At 39.6% G+C, this 19,695-nt stretch overlaps 1 protein-coding gene across 14 annotated transcripts in view; it reads left to right on the forward strand.

Moving 5' to 3' along the window:
* The window catches only part of SRGAP2 (SLIT-ROBO Rho GTPase activating protein 2), a 249,014-nt gene that overhangs the window by 123,331 nt on the left and 105,988 nt on the right, over positions 1–19,695 (forward strand). For all 14 annotated transcript variants that reach the window (XR_012432328.1, XR_012432330.1, XR_012432329.1 and 11 more), the window contains one exon: positions 5,751–5,913. Coding sequence is in view for 10 of the 14 variants with exons in the window: in XM_065540897.2 (XP_065396969.1) it covers positions 5,751–5,913 (163 nt within the window). In the remaining 4 variants the exon portion in view is untranslated. The remainder of the gene's footprint in view (positions 1–5,750; positions 5,914–19,695) is intronic.

Here is a 19,695-nt window from a genome sequence, read left to right on the forward strand (position 1 = left end):
CAGGTTTGATAGGAATTCTGAGACAGGGGATGGGGGCTTAGTATAAGTTGCTGAAGCATCTAGGGTTCCGGCAATCTGGGCTCCCTTTGGATTCCTTTCTGTCAACCTCAGCACACAGTTCCCAGTGTGGAATGCAGGACTGATTGTTCTACCTTATCCCTTAGGGAAAAGACAGTGGGAGGTTAAAATCTGCTCTCCCGTTGGTATCTCTCTCACGTCTTCCCAGAGACTTACAACTGCTTTCTTAATTGCCTGTTGCTGCTGTCTTACTCCAACCATTATTTGCTGAAGGCTGTGCATTTTCAGCAGGCAGCGATCTTGGCCCTGGCCCAGAGCCGGGTGAGAAGCTTGTTGGAAATTGATGAAAGCTGAGTCCTAGTTTGTTTGGAAATAAAAATAATAATATTTCTTCACATTTGTATAGTGCTGAACTGTTGGCATAGTTCTTTTGCATCCATCATTTCATTTGATCCACACAACAGCCCTGAGAGGTGAGCAACTTAGAGACTATTGACCCAAAAGGAAACACACCTCATTATAGCAATGCAGAAGCTCAAGCTATATTCCAGCAATGCCAGTCTCATGCCATGCATTCCATCTGCACAGCCATGAACATAGCAATTATTAATTAAATGGCACCTTAGGTCAGGAGAGCTTCCAGGATTTTACAACTATACTTTGAAGATCTTTAAGGAGTGAGATGTATACCAACAGGGCATGTGTCCATTTTATAGATGAGATGATCAAAACCAAACAGAGGGAATATGGAAAAGAACCATAATAGAGAGGCCAACTTGGACCTTTATGGACTTGGCTCTTCGCCATGGATATTTTAGAGAAATCCCTTTAAGCGCTTGTTGCTAAGTTTGTTGAATGTCCATAAATAGTCCAAGTTGAGGGAGAAAAGCTGGGCTAATGTCTTCGAAGCTAATGATTCAACTGTGCAGGTTTATCTCTTTCAGTGCATTTACAGTGATAATGTCTTTGGCAGATGTACAGGCAGCCTGTGACTTTCCAGGTCTCCTTTCTTTTGACTCCAGAGTCATTCCTTCTAAAGTACAGTATGATGTTTTCTTGATCTTCCTCCTGAAAAAAATTTTAAGAAAAATACTCCTAGATATTTTGTCTGCTTTTTAGGGATTAGTTTTTGAGGAGGTTTGCAGCTGTTCAGCACATTCCTAAGGGATGCAGACCCTTTCCTTTAAAGGCCCAAGTATTATACAACCTAAGGCTCTGGGGGTGGGGAAAGTAAAGAGACTGTGCAAACAAATGATAGATGGAAAAGATATAAAGACAAATTTCAATCTCCTAACCAAACGAAGTTCCCTTGGCTCCAGCGATCCCAAATAAAATGAGGCTGCAAAGCTTCTGGAGCAGGAAACCACTCTAGCAGAGCCTTAATATGCTCCCTATGAAATCACGTCTCATTGCCTTGCTTATTTTCCAGCCTGAAGTGTGTTTCATCTTTGTTCGTGTTGGCTGGGAAAATTGTCTGTATATTTGTGATCCCCTCCTCCCACTTTCTACCTTACTTGCCCTACCACCACCCAAAAATAAATAAATGAATTAATTAAAACACCTCAGTTGAAAGGAAGAATATGTCTGAGAAAGCTTACAGACTCAAAGGACCAGAAATATTGTGTGAAAAGCTGCATTAATAGTAGGAGAGGCTGAGAATTCCTAGAAGAAACAGACAACAGCATCTAGTGCTGGTTTTTTAAGCATAGACTCCTTTCTTAAAATAAAAGTCTTGCATAGAGCCTGAATATATGAAAAAGATCAAAGCAGTATTTTTATTGGTATAAATCTACTTTTAAAGTACAAATTTATAGAGTACTTATTATACCATCAGTCAATGAGAACAATGAGGCTGTTTTCATGAACTAAAAATATTGAGATCAGGATTATGAATCAGTTACAGTTTTATATTCATTTCAGCATCTGGTTTTGGTTTAGGTAGCCCAATATCAAGAAAATTCTGATTAGCATAGATGAGTTATTGTAATCTTGAGCTTTAAACTGATTTAGATGGAAAAAAGAAGATATTTTTGTTTTAAAGTTGAGTCATTATCATCACCTAGCAGCTATTTCCCTTCATAAATATTAATTGGATAAGCCCCAACATGTATAATAGGCATTGCAACAACTGACAATGAGATGGTATGATATTAAGCATGTTGATTTTCACTACCCAACCACAGTGTAACATGAATCCAGCCTAGGCCCTTGAGCCTTCTATGGCATGTGATTAAACCTTGCTGCTGTGTGTCAAGTTATAGGCTCACCTGTACAGCTTTATTGGAGGAGGTGCACATAGGCTTGAATGAAAAAATAAGCCTATGCAAAGCTACATGTATTCTAATCAATAGCATATTGTTCAGAAGTTCCAAGGCACACAGTGATTCTTTCTTCCACGGTTTGCATAAAACAATGCTAGCAGCCTGCGAGACATTGCGGTGGTATCTAATGCAGGGAAACTGGGTCCTAGGGCTCTTGCTCATGTCAATAAGGGTTGCTCATATGAATGGATGTGTCACCATTTTTTAAATTGAAATGTGATTTTCTGCTAATTCCAGAGTGTCTCAGAACACAGTTTAAAAGCTCCTGCTCACTGAAACCAATACTAATACTGTAACTATTGCACAAAATGCTGTAAGAATAGAAATAAATACATGTGGTAAAAGTACTTGTAGCACCTTGCAAGTTCTATTTTCTTTTTTTTTCTTTTGTTTTGAGACGAAGTCTTGCTCTCATCCAGGCTGGAGTGCAGTGGCATGATCTCAGCTCACTGCAACCTCCGCTTCTGGGGTTCAAGTGATTCTCCTGCCTCAGCCTCCCAAGTAGCTGGGATTACAGGTGTGCACCATCCTCACCCAGGTAATTTCGTATTTTTAGTAGAGATGGGGTTTTGCCATGTTGGCCAGGCTGGTCTCGAACTCCTGACCTCAAGTGATCCACCGCCTTGGCCTCCCAAAGTGGTGGGATTACAGGCGTGAGCCACACCTTACAAGGTCTTAATAAAACTTATTAGCATTAAGTGATAAGGCATTTCATTTTAAAAGATTTCTACTGCCAGCTATCCTCTTTATTGACCCACCTTTGTTCACTCATCCTTTCTTTTGAGGACACCCTGGGGATATGTGCTCTGCATCCTTTCCCATGGTGTTAGGTTGGTTTTGCCCCCTCTGCTTCCTCTTTTGATCTGTAGTCTACCTTTCTGAGCTAGCTGGCCCTTTGTCTGTACCGCCATTAAAGTTCTATTTTACTATAGGTCTTTCTTTGTCTCCCTTACTATATTGCAGCATTCGTACTTTTATAACCACTAAAGCCCCTAACACCATGCCTTGTTCATTTAAGATACAAATGTTTGTACATTTGTGGAATTGAATTGTGGCATCATTTGTGTGTATGTAAAGTGCTATAGGGAAAGAACCTGTATAGACCCCCCCATCCATGTTCTCCTTTAAGAAACAGATTTAAACCAATTGTCAATGTAAAGTCTCATGAGATCTGCTCCTTTAAAAAGCATGCTTACTGAGGACATGGGTATCTTGCCGAGAGACACCACTTGATTAAAATGTAGATTAGATTATTTAGAATTTTGTAACTGAAATCTAACTGGAATCATTTTGAAAGTTTTCTTGCAGTGGAAACATCAGATGCCATGGAATGCATGTGTTCAAATATCTTACCATTTTGAATTTAGGATTGTTTCCTGTTCACTTTTTTTTTTCCCAGATACTAAACATTTTGAAAGGAGTAAATTAATTATATATCTCTCTTCCTCTCAGCTAGTATATTTTTGGTTTCCATAGAAATCTTTCAGTTTCTCTCAAAAGGTAAGTGTTGTCACAGTGATTGGCTGTCTTAAGAGTTAGTGATTTTGGCTACAGAAGAGTGATGCCTGGGGCAGGGGGTGGGGACCTGGATACAGGTTTAGAATATTTTCAATTTGGACTCTAATATTAATTGGTTTGAAGTAACTTCTTGGTTTGGGTTAGACAGATATTTGATTTGTCTGATGTTTTCTGAAGTCCAACTAGGTGTGGCATGATAATTTGTTAATAGTTTTTACTACAGAATTGGAAAAGCCTAAGTTGAACTTCACCCTTTACAAATCACAAAGTGCCTCGCCTTTAGTGCTGAATGGAGACGGTACTGACTCAAGAACTAAGCTACTCTCAGCTCACTTTCTTTGTAGTAGCAGTTTGACTGGAGGGAGGAAGAGAGGAAAGAGGGAAAGAAACAGATCGTTATTATTTGCAGTGAATGAGAATACTTGCTTTGCAGTTACAGGCTTGGTTTGAATTCTGGAATTGCCACTTTTTAGCTATATGACCTTGGGCAAAGTGTTTAAAAATTTTTAGTCCACTTTTCCTCATCTGCTAAATGTGGTTAATAACACCCACCTCATCAGGTAGTTGTGGGGTTTAAGTCAAACAACATGTATAAAGGGCCCAGATACGTGTACAGTATCCCTTGATAAACAGTACTGCAAATTATTCCTACTTTTGTTTTTCTCCTTAAAGAAATCCAACTTCCAAATGTAGAACTTTCTGTTGCTTAAGTTGCTTAAGTTAGTCAATAATTCTTTTGGATCACAATGTTTTCATTAGAAGTGAGCATCTAGGGCCAGGCATGGTGGCTCACACCTGTAATCCCAGCACTTTGGGAGGCCAAGGTGGGTGGATCACTTGAGGTTGGGAGTTCAAGATCAGCCTGGCCAATATGGTGAAAACCCATCTCTACTGAAAATACAAAAATTTGCTGGGCATGGTGGCAGGCGCCTATAATCCCAGCTACTAGGGAGGCTGAGGCAGGAGAATCTCTTGAACCCGGGAGACAGAGGTTACAGTGAACCAAGATTGTGCCACTGTACTCCAGCCTGGGCGACAGAGTGAGACTTTGTCTCAAAAAACAAAAAAGGAGTACCTTGGTTTAGCACTTTACTGCTCCACTCAAGCTGTAGACATTTTAGGAACACGTATGTTCAGGTATGGTTTGTGTTCTTGATTGTATGGGACATGAGATTATGGCTCAATAAATGAAATCAAAACTTCCTTAGATATGTTCTGTGGAACTCCAGAGTTTTCAGTAATGTTTTAATGGCATACGTCTCCAAAGTTGCCTTTATTAAATCCTACAATGGATAAATTTGTGGGCATTTTGTAGTGCTGTATTGATTTTTGTCTCTAGACAAAATCTCTAACTTTGGTTTCTACCCTAGAGATAAACCAAATGACTTAGTGGCTAAAGTGATGGACTTCAGAATCACCTTAGACCTGGTCTAGCCAGACAATGCAGAACTGTTGTTCTAGTCCCTAGCACCCTCTTACTTGTTGTGTTAGCCTTACTCGCTGTAGACAAGTGACAACCTCTGTGAGCTTCAGTTTTCTAATCAGTAGAAGGGGGATAATGGTAGTTCTTTTCTTACAATGAAATGATAGAGCTTAGATGAGATAATACGTATAACGTATTCAGCAAGTTCTTAGAACATTGTAGGTGCCTGATAATCCTGTTTCTCCTTCTACATCCCCTCTTCCCCCTCTCTCCTTCTTGTCCTTATTTTCTCCTTTTTTCTCCACTGAGTTTTTAGAAAAGGAGAAAACTAGAGAGGTGAGCTTCAGGAAAAATATCTTTATTTCTGGATTGGCTTTGATTTTTGTGATTTTAGGACACGGACTATAGTTGTAGATGTTGCCCTGGCTGCGTATCAACAATGACTTCTTTTCCTTGATGTTTCTCCACAGGAAGGATCAGAATGTTCTCTCTCCAGTCAACTGCTGGAATCTCCTCTTAAACCAGGTGAAACGGGAAAGCAGGGACCACACCACCCTGAGTGACATCTACCTGAATAACATCATTCCTCGATTTGTGCAAGTCAGCGAGGACTCAGGAAGACTCTTTAAAAAGGTACAGAGATATTTCTAGTCACAGAGGTTCTTGGGTGGAGCAATGACATTCTTGAAATTCTATTAGGTATTATGTTGATTACCTGGGTGACAAAATTATCTGTACACCAAACCCCTGTGACATGCAATTTACCCATGTAACAAACTTGCACATATACCCCTTGAACCTAAAATAAAAGTTAGAAAGGAAAAATAAAAGAAATAATATCTTATTGGCCCACTTCATAGGCTTTCCACTAGTCATTCCCTACCACATACTTGTGGAGAAAAAAATATTTGAATTGGCATTCCTTTCTTCCTTTCTGAGCTGAATTAATAGTAGCCTTGGGAAAGGAACCATTTGCAAGGTACAAACCCAGGACTGGTACCATAATTCATAAGCTGCATCTATTAACAAAAACTGTGTTTTGGGAAGTTTCCTTAAAGTGATTTGTGAAGCTTTTGAGCTTAAGTGGCCAACAGTGTCATTTTATGTTTTCCTATTCTAGTTCATTTAGCAAACTCATATACATTTATGTTTTTAGTTTAGTTTTCTTCCCAGGGTCTCATCTGGGCCAAGGTAAGCTCAAAAGTGTGGTTATTCTTATCGTGATATGTCTTTGTCTTTGGGTCTCTGAATGCTTTCAGAACTCAATTGTTATCATACTTCCTTGGGTATAGGTTGAACAATTTGACTAAGGAAAACTCAAAATAATCATGATAATCTTAAGGAGCCAATTACCTGTCAATGATGGACCTAGCCTCTTGAAAACCCAGGAAGCTCTTTTCTAAGCTGTCTCAGCTTGAGCTCAAAGTGGAATCATTTATTCATGAGGTTTGGTTACAAACAGCGGTGAAGACCCCAACCATTGTATATGATATGCCATGTCTACCATTCAAGCGTTGACATCCCCGGAAGACTTTTCAGAAGGCAAATAATCTTCCTATAAATTATAGGTAGAAAAAGGTGATAGAGGGCTATTTAGAATTCATCAGTTTCCAGGTGACAAAATCCATTATTAAAATTTGAAAGTGTGAGAGAAAAGACTGTAAACAGGATTGTAGTCAATACAGTCAAAGCTCTTGATCAGCTTTCCAATTCTCAGTTAGGAAGTTTTCCAGATTTCACTAGATCTGGAATTAATACCCCATTTTTTTCTGTAATTACCAGCCTGATCAAATAACTGATTTGGAATCTTCCATCTACCTAATTACATCCATGAAGGTGCTTTCCCTGTGTCTTAGAGACAGAATATTGAGGATACAATCATCTGTCGAAGAAAAGAAGAAAGAGAAAGATAACTCCTCCCAGAGCTCACTGGCTATTTTTAGTAGCCCGGCTGTCCTGTGGTTGGGGCCACACCTCATTTTGGGGTGAGGGTACTTCTCACCATCTCTTCCATGGTTTCCAGCATCAGCTTCAGCTTGGTTGTCATTCATTTGAATTATTCTGCAATACTTCATGATGCATGTGTGTGACTAAAATTAAAACTTATTTAGGTGAAATTTTGACAGCTTGTCTCTATGACCTTGACAGCCACTTTTAGACTATCTCAAGAAGGAAAGGGCTTGACTGATAGTTTCCTCCTCCATTTTCTTTGTTCATCTGAGAAAACAACTTTTATAAGATCTGTTCACCTAGCTAGCCTTCACCCAGTCTCTCAGCTCCCTTTTCTCCCAACCTTAGAAGGTTAGAGAAAAACCAAGCTGAGAGAATTTAATAGCCTCTCCAGATCTCAGAGATGCTTATACTGAAGGCAGCCAGATAGTAAAGCCACGAGTGTTCCTGACTCTTCAAGTGCCCCATGTATATTTCACCAAAGCACTAGGTACATGGCACGTATACAAGGTGTGGGGCGTATGACCTCCATGAAAAAAATTTGTCTGTGAATGATATTCTTAGCCATGCGCTCAGGGTTGACTTCCTTAAGCTGTGTATTACTATGCTAGAGTGCGAGGAAGAACTTATTTCTCACAGGACTGTTTATGTATTACATTTCACTGAAGAAAAGGATGCCTATCATAATTTAATAGCTATATGCATTTTCACAAACTGAATTCACACCTGTGTAACCAGCACCCAGATCAAGAAACAGAACATTTCTGTACCCTAGAAGCCCCCTCATACTCCCTTCAAGGCATCTCCCCACCCTAAATCCCCAAAGATAACAACTGTCTTGACTTTTAACAGCAGAGATTAGCTTTGCTTGGTTTCATACTTTATATAAGTAGAATTGCACAGTATGTACTCTTTTTTGTCTAGTTTCTGTCAATATTATGTTTGTGAGATTTATTCATACTGTTGTGTATAGTTACAGATCATAGGAATTTCTCTTGATCTTTGTATCAATTAAATTGTAGTTGATTAGACTATGGATCAATTAAATTATAGTTGATTAGAGACATTCCAATGATTACTATCCCACAGCATTAATAATTTCTTTTCTCCTTCCCTTGGGGGGGTTCCCATGTAGGCAGAAAACTCTTAAGTTAGGAGCCGGTTGGCAGATCATAAAAATAGATTCAGCCAAGCACCGTGGCTCCTGCCTATAATCCCAACAACTCAGGAGGTCAAGGTGGGAAAAATGCTTGAGGCCAGAAGTTCAAAAACAACCTGGGCAACATAACAAGACCTTGTCTCTAAAAAAATTTAAACAGTTAGCTGGGCATAGTGGCCTGTGCCTGTAGCCACAGCTACTTGGGATGCTGAGGCGGGAGTATTGCATGAGCCCAGGTATTTGAGGATGCAGTCAGCCGTTATCATGCCACTGCACTCCAGCCTGGGCAACACAGTGAGACCCTGATAGTTTGAGGATGCAGTGAGCTGTAATCATGCCACTGCACCCCAGCCTGGGCAACAGAGAGAGACCCTGACTCTTAAAAAAAAAAAATTGATTCATTCTATTTTGGCTGGGTAAAGAGCCTTTCTGCTTTCTAGTAATGGGCGAAGAAACATTCTTCATACCCCACCCCAGATTTTTAACCTCTTTTGTTTAGAGTGTTGTTGCACATGAAGAATTAGAATCCTACTGGTTAAGATGGTATCAGATAAGAGTCCTAAGGAATATCCTCAGCCATTCTATAGTTACATGAATCTTCCCCGGGATTTGCTTTGTGCTATCAGAGGAGATGCCTTTTCCAAGTGACCGTTTCTCTTGGGCCTAGCTCTGCTATTAACTCTGAGACCTTGGACAATGACTTCTTTTTGTGCCTCAGTTCCCTAAACTTTAAAAAAAAGAGTGTGGTCTATATGATCTCCATGGTGCCTTCCAAATCCAGGATACCACCGTTCTGTGACGATAAGGGGATTTTACACTGGGAGCTTCCTTCCAGTTGTTAGGTTACCTTTGTTAAATTGTGATAGGTAAATTGTAATCCCACAGATAAGGACAAACAAAAGTGGATATGGGTGTGGAGAGGGCTAGCTTAAGCAAATGAAGACCAGATTTCTTGAAAAATGAAGCATTACTTCAGGTGCTGATATCTACAATGTCAGCAACCAAGAAATACCAAATGGGGATCCAAATATATAAAATAGATATGTTTTACCGGTAAATTTGGTTCCAGTGGCAAAAGGAGCCATTTCTCTGGGGACTTAGGCTTAGAAAAGATACCTTAATTTCTGGTATGGCTGTACACACCTGTGCTTTATGTGAATTTGAGTCTATTTGTCACTAGCCAAAGTCAACATTTTTAAAAATCTTGTTTTAATGTATAAAACTTAAGGATTCACTGAAAACATTATAATAGAAGTCATTATATTTTGAACCTGTATGTGCCAGGTATTGTGTTAAGCACTTTATATGTATTATCTCCTTTAATCCTTACCATAATTTTATAAGGTAGTTACTATTGTTATCATTGATGTTTTGTGAAGGAAGAAACTATGGCTTAAAGAGATTAAGCAGGCCAGGCACAGTGGCTCAAGCCTGTAATCCCAGCCCTTTGGGAGGTCGAGGTGGGAGAATCGCTTGAAGCAAAGAGTTCAAGACCAGCCTGGGAAACATAGCAAGACTGTCTCTACCCACCTCCCCCTCCCCCCAAAAAAATTAGCTAGGCATGATGGTACACACCTGTAAGCCTAGCTAGCTAGGAGGCTGAGGCAGGAAGGATCACTTGACCCCAGAGGTTTGAGGCTGCAGTGATCTATAATCATGCCACTGTACTCTAGCCTGAGTAACAGAGCGAGACCCTGTCTCTTTGAAAAAAAAAAAAAAAACAAACCAGAGGGCTGGGCGCGGTGGCTCCACGCCTGTTATCCTAGCGCTTTGGGAGGCCAAGGTGGGCAGTTCACCTGAGGTCAGGAGTTCAAGACCAGCTTGGCCAACATGGTGAAACCTCGTCTCTACAAAAATACAAAAATTAGCCGGGCAAGATGGCCAGTGCCTGTAATCTCAGCTACTCGAGAGGCTGAGGCAGGAGAATCACTTGAACCCAGGAAGCAGAGGTTGCAATGAGCAGAGATCATGCCATTACACTTCAGCCTAGGCAACAGAGCGAGACTTCGTCTCAAAAAAAAAAAAGAAGAGAGAGAGATTAAGAAAAATGAAATGAAGCTAGTGTTTAACTCCAGTCACCTGGCTCTAGAATCCAACATTTTCATCTGCATACTGTATTAGGATTCTCTAAGTATGTTGTGCAGAGAAGAGAAAATCCTAGATTTTCTCTTTTTCATTGAATTCAGATATCTCACTTATAGAATTAACCTAATTTTTTCTTTTGCACATAAACCTTCAAAGGGTATGGAGATGTTGAACATCAACATTGGATTGTTTTTCCTACCTGGGGTTGGGGCAGGCAGCTGGAAGCTGGGAATGAAATAGGGCAGCATGTTTACACTCCCCAGGGGCAAAATATCTCTGCCCCCTGTAAGAGGGAAACAAGGACTTATTAAATGTGAGAGCTGGCCCAAAATCTGACTCACAGCTAATTTAGCTAATTTAGGGATGTCAGGGTGGCTGCACAATTGGCCCCTCTATGGTATTGAACCCCCTTAAGGGATGCTCCTTGCTAGCCCTCTGGTTTGTGGTAAGGTCTGCTGGGACATATTTTACATTTTGCATGAAGCCATGTTGGAGATTCTTTTAGCTAAATATAACATCTGGAGAAAGTAGCCTCCTGTCCACAGCTTAAAAACAGACTGACTTTGTCTAGGACTCCAGGGAAAATTGAGCCCGTTTGGTGCTCCTGACATCTCCTTTCATGTAATGAAAGCTCAGTCTGTCTAACCTCTGTTGGAACCAGGGTTTGGGCAAATATTATTGCTGCCACCTTCATTTGTTTAATGCGGTGGCTTCAAAAACCATGCCCCAAAACTGCCAAGTTTGGCTCCCATCTGCCTGTGGTCTCCGTGAGGGGCATGTTCTAAAGAAGCCCACCAAGAACAGAAATAATTTTTCCCACTTGCTCAGTTTAAACTGAAATAAACTTGAGTGTGCTTTTTCCTACAGCAGAGAGGATAATCCTGTTTTCTCTTTTTACTTAGCTGGAACACACTAAAAGTACCTCTGACTTTGCTTTCTCAAATCACTGTTTCTAGCCTTTCACAGCTGCTCACACTTAAGTTTGGAAGCTGGTCAGTTCAGACAGTGCTAAGACTCAGTTGCATCCTTGTTTTTACAGCACTGCAGTGAGCTGTACTCCTGTTTTACTGTTAGGACTCTTAAGTTTCTATGGCAAAAACTTAGGTTAAATTGAAAAAGCCAAGTCAGATTCCCTGTAGACCAGTAGCTTTCAACTTTGCCTGAGCATGAAAGTTACTTGGGGAGTTTTAAAAAAATCTTTGTGACCTTGAATAAACAAAGGTTTCTTAGGGTATAAAAAGCATGAACTATAAAATTTTATAAAGGATAAATCAGACTTCCTCAAGTCTTGGACTTTTGTTCTTGGAAAGACTTTATTTACAAAATGAAAGACAAGATGCAGACTATGAGAAAATACTTGTAATGTATATCTGACAAGGACTTATATCAGAATATAGAATAAAGAACTCTGAGAACTCAGTAATAAGACAAACTGCCCAAATTTTTTAAAATGGAAAAAGGTTTTAATGAACATTTCACTAATAAAAATATATAAATGGCTAATCAGCACATGAAAATATGCTGAATATCATCAGTCATGATGGAAATGCAAGTTAAAACTGTAAGAAGATATACCATACGTTCACTAGGATGGTTAAAATGAAAACATCTGGCAATACCAAGTGTTAAGGAAGTTGGCCAGAACCCTCATATGTTGCTGGTGAGAGTGTGAAAATGGTACAACCACTTTGGAAAATAGTGGCAGTTTCTTATGACATTAAATATGTACTTGTCATATGACCCAGTAATTCCAGGTATTTATAGGCATCTACCCAAGAGAAATAAAAGCATATGTGTAAACAGAGACTTGCACCTGAATATTCATAAAGTTTTGGGATAGGCTGAGTAATGCCCCCCTCAAAAAAAAAAAAAAAAAAAAAGAGGTGCATATTCTAACCTCTGGAACCTGTGAATGCTACCGTATGCATGTAATACTTTGCAGATATGACTAATTTGAGGATCTTGTGATGGGGATATTATGCTTGATTAGCCAGGTGGGCCCTAAATGCAATCACAAGTATCCTCATAAGAAGGAGATTACAGATAAAAGAGAGGAAGGTCATATGATAGAAGCAGAGGGAAGCAGAGTCATAGAGAGAGGATGCTATGCCACTAACTTTGAATATGGAGGAAATGGCCATGAGCCAATGAATACAGCTCTAGATGCTGGAAAAGACAAGGAAATGGATTCTTCCTGAGAGCCTCCAGAGCAGAAGCAGCCCTGCTGACACACTGGTTTCAGCCCAGTGAAATTGGTTTTGGAGTTCTGACCTCCAGAACTCTAAGAGAACAAATGTATGTTGTTTTAAGCCACCATGTTTGCAGTAATTTGTTACAGCTGCCTTAGGTACTTTATTCATAATAGCCCAAACTGGAAACAACCCAAATGTCCATCAACAGATGAATGGAAAAACATATTGTAGTGTATCCATATATTAATACTACTCAGCAGTAAGAAGGGAAATGCTGATACAATGTAAATGAGGTCAAAAAACATTATGTTGATAAAAAGAAGCCAAGCACAATGAGTACATTCTGTATGATTCCATTTCTATAAAATTTTAGAAAAGACAAATCTGATCTATAGTGATAGAGAATAGATCATTGATTGATTGCCTTGGGGGCAGGATGGGGATGAAGGATTGACTGCTAAGGGACACGAGGGAATTTGTAGGGTTTTTATAGCCTACATTATATAACATTTTAAATGATGCTTTATAACATTTTTATAATGTTACATAATCTTGATCGTGGTGGTACATTAGACAGAATTTATCATATTATACACTTAAAATGTGTACATTTTATTATGCAAATTATACCTCAATAAAGTTGATCTAATTTTAAAAACACCCATGCCAAGACCCTACCCCAGCACAATTGAGTCCAGAGTCTGTGGAATAGGGCCTGGGTGATTGTTGCCTACAGCCAGGACTGAGAATCCCTGCTGCCGTGTTTTCCATCTTGGGGAAACTGCAGAGCACAGAGAATATCTGATGCCCTAAGATCCTGTCTATCTGTATGTGAGCCATGTTTGCTTCTGCAACAGACAGTGTTAAAGCATCTAGGCTAGTTTCTCTAGGCAACCCATTGTGGTTTCCTACTTTATTCTTGGAGGCTGATGAAGGGTGAAGTTAGCTTCAGATAAATAAATCTGGTGACAAAGGGTGAATCTGGCTGCCTTCACACTGCAGGAAGTGGAGAATGCATGAAGAGTGCTGAGGAAGGAATGTAAGAGGCTCAGTTAATACTTTTCCCCAGGGCCCTGGAGATGTTAAACATGTCCTTTTGCCATTAGTGAATCAGTCACAAGAGAATTGCCACAACAGTCAGATTTCTTTTGGCACCGAGGAAATGAATCTGGTAGTTAAAAAGGATAAAGGAGATTTAAAACTAAAAGCAGTGCATGTTACCTATCTGTTTGGTATCCCTTTGGACTGGGATAGGATTTCCTATGGTGTGTTTTGAGTCCAGCTGTTTGGCATGTGTGAGGAGAGTGAATAATGATACTGTGAGAAGGCATGTTGGGTGGTGTGATGGTCATAAATAAGAAGAGAAGAAGTGACCCACAATGCTGTTATAGTTGAATGTCCCTGGTAGGTGCTGTTGATTGAATGAATGGAGAAAAAGAATGGTTTTCCAAAGGTTGTGTCCCTGTGCTCTGCCCCATTAAGAAAGGGTTTAACTCTTTGGGAGAAGGAGTAGATGAGTGATTTAACCCTCCCTCCCTTCCCCGTCCACCATATCCCTCCTGCTCCTCTGAACTCAGTATCTGTTATTGGACTGAATTTCCTTCACATTATAGCATGGTCACTAACAGTGTTTGCACAGTGCTTTACAGACAGCTGTTCCAGTTGCCCAATTTATCTTGTTGGTAGCAAAAATCTGTTCTAATTAATTGAGCTTTATTCTCTCATATCTGATGAAAAGATCCTCTTTGGAGAAAAGAATAGGATGTGAAACTGAGCTTATTTGAGTAGGGAATGGAAAGCTGCCAGCTACTTCAAAGGTATCTCTGCTGATAAGGGGCATCAGGTTTGCTGCCAAAGCCAACACCAAGGGGAGCTTTGCAGCTAGTGCTGTTGGGGGTGTTTTAGCTTTGGTTTCTGTGACACTGGGTCAGCAGCATCTGTGTGCTCTCCCTTGAGGCTGCTCTCTGGGTGGTCCAGGCTTTTATTTGGACTTAGGAAGGTGCAGCTCAAAGGGATTGCGTGCATCAAAGATGTCTGTAGTCTTTTGCTTAGGTTAGTTTGTGTGTTTGCCTTTTTGGTGTTTTAGTTCTTAGGTATCTGCCTTTTCTAAAAGAGCTCAAGGTGCTATATTTAGAACTTTCAAAGGTATAATAGTACTTCAATTTGTATAAATCAAAGGATTATTCAGGGAATCTAAAGAAGAGGAATGGAATATGGGAAATAGAATATGGGAAAGAGAGGTGCAGTAGACAAAAAATAAAAGTGTCCATATGCAACCTTGTATTGGAATACTACCCTAAATTAGGAGATTATACCGTCAATGAGTATTTTAGTGAATACCGTATACACAGCATTATGCTGCTAGGTGCTTAAAATAGCTTAAAAATCAAATTGAGGAGTAAGATTTGCCTCCCAAGGAAGCTTTGGGTCTTTGGTTTATTTAGGTCTTTCAAAACTTTCTGTGGGATGATGATGACAAAATAATAATAGTAACCTTTTGTAAAATTCACACTGTGAATACCTCCCACTGTAGTAGGCCCTAGATGTGTATTTCTCTGAACCTTTCATCTGTTTTTGCAAAGTTTTTTTCCTAAACTATTTATGAAAGTTAAAATACTTAGAGAAAATACACATATTATAAAGTGTACAGCTCAATGAATTTTTACAAACCAAACACAACTATGTAATCACCCAGATGAAGAATGTTACTAGTATCCCCTGAACCCTCCTTCTCTCCACTTCAAGTCATTACTCTCTGAAGGGTAACCATTATCATGACTTCTAACACAATATAAGTATTTGCCCATTTTTAAAAATTTGTTTATGTAAATGGAATCAGATAAGTTTTTTCAACAATTTAAATATGTAATTCTTTTGTCTTCTGGCATCCATTATTTCTGATGAGAAATCAGCTGTGGTTCTTAGGTTCTTATTATTGCTTACTTGTGTGTAATATATCATCTTTTTGTTTGTTTGTTTTAAAGAGGTGGAGTCTGTGTTCCCCAGCCTGGAGTCCTGTGGCATGATTACAGCTCACTATAGACTCGAACTTCTGTGCTCAAGCAATCCCAGTCCTTCCATCTTGGCCTCCCAAAGTGGTGGGATTACAGGCTTGAGCCGCCGTGCCCAGCCCTTCTTTATTTGGCTGCTTCCAATATTTATTCATTGTCTTTGGTTTTTAGTACTTTGACTACTATAAGAGTGTAAGCGTGGTTTTCATTGTATTCATTTGGCTTGGATAAATATAATATTCAGACAATCCCTGATCTGTCAAATATCTAATTTGTAGAAATTATAGGAAAAATATCAGATTTTTGCTCAACTTGAGAAAAAATGTTGGCAAATATTTTTTTCTGTCCCCTCTCTTTCCTGCTTTGCTTTGATATCAATTGCATGTATGTTAGACTGCTTGATTCAGTCCCACAGCTTGTTGATGTTCTGTCCATTTTTTTTCAAATTTTTGTTTTCTGTATGCCTTAGTTTAGATGATTTCTAAAGTTTGCCAATTTGGCTGAGCGTGGTGGCTCACACCTGTAATCCCAGCACTTTGGGAGGCCAAGGCGGGTGGATCACTTGAGGTCAGGAGTTCGAGACCAGCATGGCCAACATGGTGAAACCCCTTCTCTACTGAAAATACAAAAATTAGCTGGGCGTGATGGTACGTGCCTGTAATCCCAGCTACTCAGGAGGCTGAGGCAGGAGAATCACTTGAACCCGGAAGGTGGAGTTTGCAGTGAGCTGAGATTGCGCCACTGCACTCCAGCCTGGATGACAGAGCGAGACTCCATCTCAAAACAAACAAACAAAATACCAGTTCTTTCTTTTGTTCATCTAAGATGCTATAAATGCCATCCAATGCATTTTTTTATTTCAGATATGTGTGTGTGTGTGTGTGTGTGTATATATATATATATATATTTTTTTTTTTTTTTTTTTTTTTTTTTTTCTTTGAGATGAAGACTCACTTTGTCACCCAGGTTGGAGTGCAGTGGTGTGATCATAGCTCATTGTACTCTCAAACCCTTGGGCTCAAGCGATCCTCCCACCTCAGCTTCTCATGTGTCTGAGACTACAGGTGTGTACCATCATGCTTAGCTAATTTTTTTAGAGATGGGGTCTCGCCGTGGTGCCCATGCTAGACTTGAACTCCGGGGCTCAAGTGATCCTTCCCCTTCAGCCTCCCAATTATTGTATGGATATTTTTAAAACATAGTTGGTACTTACTTAAAACTTCTTGTCTGCTATTTTTAACATTGACATTATCTCTAGGTCTGTTTATTGATTTTTCCTTTTGACCATGAATCACATTTTTTACATGCCTATTAATCATTTATTGCATATTGGACATTGTAGATAATATATCATAGAAACTCTAGGTGTACTTATCTTCCTCTGAAGAGTATGAAGTTTTATTCTAGGAGGCTATTAAATTACTGGTTGATCACCTTGAACTTGTGGGGGCTTGGCTTTATACTTTGTTACAGTGGGTATATTTTGGTTTTCCCTTCATCTTAGAATATACTATATACTTAAGGCATGGCCTTTCTGGGGTTTCCATGGGAAGCCCAAGATGTTTATCAAGCCTGTCTAACTTGGCAGGCTTTGAGTGCCAAATTCTATCTTCCCTACAATGGACAGTACCTAAGACGACCAACTATCCTGTTTGCCTTGGGCTGAGGGGGTTCCTAGGACATGACACTTTTAGTTTTATCTGGTAAACTGTTGATGGCATTTGGGTAGTTTTCAGTTTGAGGCTATTATGCGTGTTATCAATAATGCTGCTATGAACATTATATTGGGAAGTTATTCTTTCCAATGTATGGTTGAACCTGGTCACAAGCCAGGCTTTAAGAATAGTGAATTCAAAACCTTTTCTCTCTCTTTGTCTTTCTTTCTCTTTCTCTCCCTCCTCTGTCTGCCTCTCTCCCTCCCCCTCTTCTTTCTCCCCTTCCGCCTTCCCTTTCCTCTCCTCTCTCTTTCCTTTTCATCTTTCCTTCTCTGTCTCCTTATTTCCTCCCTCCCTTCCTCTTTTCTATTCTTTTGAATAATCTTTTAAATTTTATAGTAGATATATGTTACAGAAAATTTAAAAATACAGAAAGTAAAAATATGATTTTAAAAACAGATTTATTGTACATACTATTTTGTAATCTACTGCTTTAGTCAAGACCTTCTTTATATTTCAACAAACTTTTGTCTCATCTCATACCCAGCCCATGTAAAGATTTCATTAATTACCCTAAAAATCTCTTTGACAACTAGTTTGTTGAAGCCAGTATCTAATACACACTAGTTTTATGTCCCTTAAGTGTACTTTAATCTAGTATTGTTTTCTTTCCATGAAACTGATTTGTTGGCGAGACCAAGCCAGATGTCCTGCAAAATCTCCCATCTTCTAGATTTGTCTGGTTGTTTACTTGTGTTGTTAAGCTTCTGCCTGTATCCCATATCTCCTGTAAATTGGAAGTTGGTTCTAAAGGTCCAAGTGGATTCAAGTGACTTAAAATTCATAATAAGTAATGTTAGTACTTCATGTAGCATCAGAGCAGGAAGTACATAACACCTAGTTAGTCCACTGATAGTGATGCTAATATTGGCACCCTCTAGAATAGGGTGGTGATAGTCTGACCCTTCCATTTTCTAGTTACATTTTTTTTTTATCACATAATAGAAACCTGATTGTAAGGTGTTATTCATGGTGTCAGCCTACAAATATTGGGTGCCAGTTCAGTCATTCACCTGATAATTTTAATATCAGTTGATAATTTTAGACAAGTTACTTTTTGTCATCTCTGTACCTCCCTTACTTGACTGTAAGATGCCTCTCTGAGGCTGGGCGCAGTGGTTTATGCCTGTAATCCCAGCACTTTGGGAGGCGGAGGCAGGTAGATCACCTGAGGTCAGGAGTTTGAGACCAGCCTAACCACCATGGTGAAACCCCGTCTCTACTAAAAATACAGAAATTAGCCGGGCGTCGTGGTGTATTCCTGTAATCTCAGCTACTCAGGAGGCTGAGGCAGGAGAATCGCTTGAGCCTGGGAGGTGGAGGTTGCAGTGAGCCAAGATTGTTCTGTTGCACTCCAGCCTGGGTGACAGAGTGAAACTCCAACTCAAAAAAAAAAAAACAAACAGATGCCTCTCTGAGAAAAGGAGAGGACTGTTAGTATAGCTCATAAGTCACCATGCAAATAGTAGTTTGTAAAAACGTATTAGTCTTGGGAGAAACCATGCACACGAATAGCATGCAAGCTGACTAGGTATCAATTAAGAATCACAGCAATAATTTTTTTAAAAAAAGCATAATTCTAAATGAGTACTAACCATGCCTAGGGACATGTTAGGTGTTTTACATGTATTAACCTATTTAATCTCATCACAACAACACTTTGAGATGAGTGCTGGTTTTATCATCCGCATTTGTAGATAAGAGCATGGGCAGGGGGTTTAAGCAGTTTACTTAAGATTATACATCTGGTTGATGGGAGAAATGGGATTCAAGCCTTGGCAGTTGGCTTCCCCTGATCTCTTCACATCATCATGCTCTGCTGCCTTGCGTGTAGGAAGGTGGCAGTCACATTGGTAAGCTAAAGAACCAGTGTTTGTGCAAGGAATTAATGGCTTATGCATTCTGCAGTCATACGTTGCTGTGCTTCTGTCAGGTCAGAATTTCCATTGTGCTATTCTGATTCTGCCTCTTGCCCAGCTTGTCCAGAGAGGGTAGGCACCTTTGATTTTAGCCTCCCTTGTTGCAGGACAGGCTTCTGTTGATTCTCCTATTTATCTTTGTCAAGACTTTTTATTTGAATTCTTCCCTGCTTGTCTGAGCATGATTTTTGTTTAAAGTGAGGACAAAATTTAAATTTTCCTTCTTTTGACACAGCATCTTCAGTTTTTTTCATTTTCATCTTCTTTCCTTGTAATACTGGACTTTCTCTGGTCTCTTAGTTTTTCTACTGGATCCTACCTTTCTTTGATTTTAAGCCCAGCCCTTGGGGTTTTTTGTTTTGCTTTTCTTTTTTTCCTTTTTCT

This window comes from Macaca fascicularis, chromosome 1, assembly GCF_037993035.2.
Source record: "Macaca fascicularis isolate 582-1 chromosome 1, T2T-MFA8v1.1".
In the NCBI taxonomy this organism is placed as follows: domain Eukaryota; kingdom Metazoa; phylum Chordata; class Mammalia; order Primates; family Cercopithecidae; genus Macaca; species Macaca fascicularis.